The sequence below is a fragment of the Rosa chinensis genome, chromosome 1, assembly GCF_002994745.2.
Source record: "Rosa chinensis cultivar Old Blush chromosome 1, RchiOBHm-V2, whole genome shotgun sequence".
Classification (NCBI taxonomy): Eukaryota; Viridiplantae; Streptophyta; class Magnoliopsida; order Rosales; family Rosaceae; genus Rosa; species Rosa chinensis.
This window is the reverse complement of record NC_037088.1, coordinates 12,414,675-12,421,556: the sequence shown is the minus strand read 5'-3', so window position 1 is coordinate 12,421,556 and position 6,882 is coordinate 12,414,675. Positions and strand designations below refer to the sequence as shown.

General features: G+C 40.5%; 1 protein-coding gene across 1 annotated transcript; it reads left to right on the top strand.

Moving 5' to 3' along the window:
• Positions 1 to 715: 715 nt before the first annotated feature.
• On the top strand, positions 716 to 2,549 carry LOC112201310 (NAC domain-containing protein 71-like). The gene is made up of 3 exons (XM_024342215.2): positions 716 to 1,006; positions 1,287 to 1,523; positions 1,730 to 2,549. Exons 1-3 carry the CDS (start codon positions 716 to 718, stop codon positions 1,859 to 1,861), a joined length of 660 nt encoding a protein of 219 aa, XP_024197983.1. The 3' UTR covers positions 1,862 to 2,549.
• Positions 2,550 to 6,882: the final 4,333 nt, after the last annotated feature.

Genomic DNA, 6,882 nt, shown 5'->3' with positions numbered 1-6,882 from the left:
ACCGTAAGATTAGATATTCAGTATATATATGTATATTAACTTTTTATGTTTAGAAAGATTTAATCTGGGCCTTTCATTTTAAATAGAATTAATGAAGTTGAATCTGGGCCGTTAGATTTCTTACCGTTGGAGAGCTTGTTGCCCGTTCTGCGCTGCTGGGCCCCATGTGTCGGCTGCTTCTCAGCGCGTGTCTCGCGCGTCAGCCACTGCGGAGCCATTATTTTGTCGTCATGCGGGAGTGGCTTCTGTCTTCTCCCTCTGGCGCGTCGCATTCTTCAGCTGCGCATGCAGCACATGCAGGCGGGGCCCGACTCTTCTCTTCCCTCCCCCATTTGGCTTTCGTTCTTCAAAGTTGAGTCATTTTGACTCAGCTTATGGCTCAATAGCCAAAATGGCTCCACATGCACAATGGTTGGAGATGTTCCCCACAAAAGCCAAAGCCAAAATGGCTTATGACTCCAGCCGTTGGAGATGCTCTCAACACCATAAATACACCTTCCTTCACTCTCATCCTCTGCTTCTCAGAGCTCACCATTGAGAGAATGAGATATCACAACAACAACATTTTCTCACAAATACGAGCCGACTGACCTCCCTAGTAACGAAAGACCCGACCTTTCTCAATTTTAATTACTTCCCATTTCTGAATATGATGCATTAAGAACAGAGTAGGTTCTGATTTTCGTGTATTTCTGTTTTGGGTTTTTGGGCAGCAATGTTGGGGACTGATACAGGGGCTCAGGACAAGGAGTGGTTCTTCTTCACCAGAATGTATTACAAGTACAACAAAAGCTCTCGCTCAAATCGGATCACGAAGAAGGGATACTGGAAAATCACAGGCAAGGAGCGTGGGATTAAGGCTCGACGATCCAAAGCTGTGATTGGGAGCAAGAGGACATTGACTTTTTACCAGGATCGTGTGCCGAAATCGAACAAGACCAGCTGGGTCATTCTTGAGTATTATCTTCCTGGAAATGGAGTTATTTCGTATCTGAAGCAGGCCCAGGTCAATCTCTGATTCTCTTCATCAGTTTTTTTTTTGTGATTGTGCTGTGTTTAGTGGATTGAGGATTTAGTATGTCATAGACTGGATTGATGTGTGTCCTCAATAATGATTTTCAATTCTTGGTTGTTGCATAGTAGAATAGAGATTCATACTCATTCACCGTGACCTCACCTCAAATTTACGCAGGGCGACTTTGTTGTCTGTCACTTGAAGATGGAGCACGAGTAGTATAATGAAATTAAGGTCTTACTTATAATTTTGAATCTGATTTTATACTCAGGCACAAGGAAGAGAGGAGTTGCTATTCCATCAACCTCAGCCTCTGGGTGACTGCTGCTCCTCAGCACTGCAGTCACCGTCATCCCTAGAGCTGGAAGCTGTTCTGCAAACCAATGGCACCAATGATGATTGTAATGTGTTGCAATCACTATTTGGAGATAGTGATTCTTGTCTTCTAGACGGGAATGAAGTTTCAACCTATGATGAAGATGACACTATGTATGATGTGTTTACACAGGTGAGAATGAACATGCTTTTTGTTGTTAAACATTTCAGCTATAAATCCCAAGAACTATAGCAATACTTAAGTCGCAAGACAGAATAGAAACAGAAATTGCTGATTCTGATATTACAAAGAATATCTTTCAACCACTGATGATATAATGAGCCTGCTAACTACATTACGTCTAAGAAAATCTGGATTCACTCTTTCGTTAATTTCAGCCGCAGGATTACCGCCCCTCCATACTGCAGTCACCAATATACACAAATCTGGGAAATGTTCCACATCCGCTTCAGCCTGAGCGCAGGATTACCAGCCCTCAATATTGCAGTCACCAATATGCACAAAGTTGAGAAATGTTTCAGATGCCAATCTCTATTTTGGTGAATGCAATGATTGGCAATCTGCATTTAAGAAAAATGTTTCAATCAAAGAAGTTGACATACCGATTAGACATATCTCGTCTAATTTTGAAAATCAAGCTACAGATTATAGGATTCTAGAGGTGAGAACGGTATGCTATATTCCTATATGAATTTTATCCCAACTTAGTATGTTCGAGCACCAAACTCAATGCTTGTTTAGTTTTTATTCTTAAGCCAGGTGCATCATCTTCAAACCAAAGAAAATCTGGAATCAATGGTTTATCCATTCCGGCCACAAGATTCTACTCTGCAGTCAATAACATACACAATATGTGGAGATGCTCTAGATAATATTGAATGCAATGAGTTGCAATCTTCGTTTGGGAACTATGACAATGAGATGCTCTACATAATATTACTCTTCTGATCAAACAACAGAGACTCCTTCCATAGACTGCAACCTGCCAACGTCATTGGGAAAGGTCTACCATGGGGATAACGGAGTAAGCAGCCAAACACTGAAGTAGCCCATGGAAATGTACAATATTCATCTGCATTAGCTATTGGAAATACCCTCCAATGTAGCTAATGAACTACAAGAGGTCCGATATTATCCTGCAACGATATGACAATCTTCCAAGTAACATGAACTTTTTTAGCGGTATTGATTGTGTGCTCTTCGCACTCAGATTGTTCGGTACAATGGTCCCGGACCACATACATAATTATGAAGAGAAATGTCACTAAATTAATAGCTAGCTGGGTTACTGTTGAAGTAGTAATTACATTTACTGAAATGTACGTAATAGTTGGTTGGTTGATGGAATTTTATTTACAAATGTGTATGATTGTTGTTGTGTACAACTTTATAAGTAATTTATCAAGCTTAATGGAATTTTGAGTATCATTTTGTCCCATTTTTCATTTGAGGGCTCCATAGCAAGGACAATAATTCACTATAAGACTGAGTTTGGGAATTTGGGTATTTCATGGGCGTAAAGGTTGGTTGGGGGTTAGACCCATTTGGTTCATAGATGTCATTCATAGTGACAGACCCCTAACTATTGATGTTTGTAGGAATGTGTCTCGTGGTGTTGAGGCCGCAACCGGTCATTTCAATGCTTTGTAATCTGGTCGTTTACTCTAATCTCAATGTACAACCCACACTACACTATACTATAAACAAAAATAATACTAGCCATTTTTTATTTCAATCACCTTTTCTTTTTCTATTTTGATCTTTTGAACCTTTTTCTTTCTTTCTCTTCTTTTTTTTTTTTTTTGGAATTTTCTTTTCTAAACACGTACTCACCTCCACACTTATTCTTTTGTAACCTCACACTTTTGACTTTTTTTTTTCTTTTAAAGCACTCAAACATAAAGTCATTCTCTCGAATCGCTTCACCAACTACCATGGAAGGGTAAGATAAAAGTGTGTAAGCTAGGTAGGAATATGTGATGCCCCGGAAATTCGTATTTATTTTCAGAGGATTTTCCGGAACTTAAATCGTGGGTATCGGACGGTTTCATGGCTCGTGGATGGAGCGGAAGTGTTTCGGGCGAATAATTATTCAAGAAGCGTCATTTAGGAGGGGCGCAAGGGTTGACTTTTTATTCGTTGGGATTCTCCAAAAACTTCCTTCACGAAAGTTGTAGAGCGCGTCGATACGAGTTCGTGGACATGCGGAACGCGAGAATCGGAGTTCGTATGAAGAAGTTATGGGCTTCGGAAAAACTTTCCATTTTTGTATAATAGGACGAATTTTTGGGAAAATTGCAGAAAAGCCCAGATTTCCCAAAAAGGAAACCCGAGCCCAGTTTTCTCTCTCGAACCCGCGCGCAGCCAGCCACTTCGCCTGCGTCGTTCTCCCTCCTCCGGCCACCGTTTTCTTCGATTCAAAAGTGGGTTTTGCACGTCTCAATCCCCTCTTGAGGTCTGTGGAAGGATTGAAGAGAGATTCGAGCTGTGGAGTGAGCTACATCGACTGGAAGTGGCCGCTTCGGGGATGAAATCGCCTTGATCGGAACTTCCGATTCCGGCCACCTTTGCATGTGATTCTTGAGGGCTTTTGGAGCTTGGAGGACGTTGATGCTTCCCACATGGTGGCTTGCATCGATTCAACTCGTGGAGGTCGAATTTTGGAATTGAAATTCTAGGGTTTCAATCGAGCTGTTTTGTTCTAAGGTAAAATTTGATCGATTGGTTCATATTTGGACTTTGGTGTAGTTATGAAAGTTTAAATTGGAGTTGAGATGAAGAACTTTGGTGTTGGGAGTTTTGTCAAATTCCGACTTTGGTCCGGCGGCGGTGCCGCCACTGTGGTGGTGTTTTCCGGCGGTTTCCGACCACCTCAGGGATAGTTTCTGTTCATGAGTTCGATCTACTCGTCGATACGAGCATTTCGATATATTGTTTGTAATTTTTGGAGATCGTATGAGCATGTTGTGATTTTTACTGTTTTGGACCATTCGATGTTTCGATCCGTGAGGATCCGACTATCCGATCGACTTGTGGTTTTGGCATATCGATCGTAGATGTATTCTGGAGGCATTGGGTGTCGGATGTGGTTTCGCCTCAATTGGCGTCACTTTGGGGATTTTAGTTCAAAACAGGGGTTTCAGACTTAAATTGTTTGTGAATTGTTACTAAGTGGAAACCGATTGTGATTAGGTACTTGACGAAGTATCCTTGGACGAGCGTTTTGTGGATTGGCTGCTTTGTTCTATATTGAAGACGCAGCAGGAGTTTCGAGGTGAGTAATCTCACGATGTTCATTCACGAACTGTTTACCATATTGTCTTAGAGTTATGAGATTAACTGTGACTATAGTTGGTATTAGTGGCTTTTCTATGTGGATGACTATGTGTGTATATATATATATATATTATGGGATGTATATATATACATATATATTCATGTATTAGTGGCTTCGTGGTGAATCTTTGTGATGATTGTCATGTAAAGCTTGTGTAGAAATATCTACGTGGCTTGTGTAGGAATATCTGTGTGATGAATCGATGACATTAGTATGATGAATGTTTATGATGATTGTCATGTAAAGCTTGTGTAGAATTATCTGTGTAGCTTGTGTAGGAATAATTGTGTGATGATTGCTATCTGTGTGATGACTAGCAATGAATCTATGTGATGATCGTTATCTGTGTGATGACCGGCGATATCTGTGTGATGAATATGTGTGATGATCGCTATCTATGTGATGATCACTATCTATGTGATGACTGGCGATATCTGTGTGATGATTAGTTAGATAATCACTATCTGTGTGATGATCAGTAGGATGACTGGCGATATCTGTGTGATGATTAGTTAGATGCTCGCTATCGATGTGATGACTGGCGATATCTGTGTGATGATTAGTTAGATGATCGCTATCTATGTGATGACCGGCGATATCTGTGTGATGAATATGTGGGAGGATCGCTATCTATGTGATGACCGGCGATATCTGTGTGATGATTAGTTAGATAATCACTATCTGTGTGATGATCAGTAGGATGACTGGCGATATCTGTGTGACGATTAGTTGGATGATCGCTATCTATGTGATGATCGGCGATATCTGTGTGATAATCAGTAGGATGATGGCTATCTGTGTGATGATCGATGAAATCTATGTGATGATCAGTGTGATGACAGCTCGGTAGCGGAGTTGAATTGTTATTAAGTTAACAAAGATCGAGTGGACTGTTGTGATGGTTGGGCTGCCTACAGACGTCAGAGTGTGGGATTACTATGGTTTGAATTGCTTGACTTAGTGTGACCTCCTGAACTAAATTATATGCAGGGGTTACCATGACTTGTTTTGCTTGTTTTGAATTGTGATTGCCTTGTTTTCTTCTTGATTTGATTGATTGATGGTTTGATTTATCTTGAAAACCATAGTGGTGACGATTGTGCTCTGTGTGAGGATAGGAAGGTGATTCATTGTTTTCACCTTGATGTCATGTTGATGACAAGGTTTCCGGTGGGAAGGAAATGAGTGCGATCCTTGTGACTCACCGTTGTGCGTCAAGGGATTTTCAAACATTATCTGAGGAGGTTCTGTTTGACGGGGAATTTGTGTAATGAGATGCTAGGTTGAGAATCTGAGCATGTAGTTTAGTCACGAGTTGACCTACGTAAGCATGAGATAGAAGAGTGAAGCAGATGGCTGTAGGTGTGAGATGTATGCTTATCGTTGTTTAGGTTGGGTGACTTAAGAAATGTGTTTTGCTTTGTGGTTTTTAGTTACTCATACGGGCTTGCAAAAGCTTACCAGGTTTGTTGTGTGGCAACCCGGTACACCATTCCAACGGTGTAGGGGTTGTTTCTGCAGGTCAGGTTAATCGTGGCTGATGCTGAGGTAGCGAGCTTGCAGCTTAACGGTAAGAAGTCAATTTTGTGACTTTACCGTTATGAAGACTTCCGCTTGTAGTGAGCTCTGAGGAGCATTTTCGTTTTATTTTGTTGTTGACAATTTAATTCGTAAACTCGTGTGTTATGTGTCTCTGTGAAGCGAGTCATTATTGAAATTGTGGGTTCAGGGCATCAATATGTACTTGGGTTATAAGGGAATAAGTTTCTAAGTATTTTGTATTGATGGCTGAACGTTTCACGCATATATAATTATGGGGTTATATATCGATTTTATTGTGTATAAAATCAGGGGCGTGACAGAATATGTGGTGCGAATGAACAAAAAGGCTAAAAATACAAATAGGCTCAAAGTGGCCAGGGGCGGAGCCAGGATTTGATATCAAGTGGGGCACTCACAAAATATTAAAACTCCATAAAAGAAAAAAAAATTCATTGACAAATAAAAGGAAAAAAAAAACACCCAAAATGATATCTTTTATTGTCTAAAACAATTTATAAATAACTATATTAAAAGTAACTGACGAAGTGGTGTTAACTCCGTGGTTGGAGCACCCACTATCTAAGATCGAGGTCATGGGTTAGAGTCATCATGGGGATAGGAGTGAATTCCTTTGATCCTTTTTTATAAAAT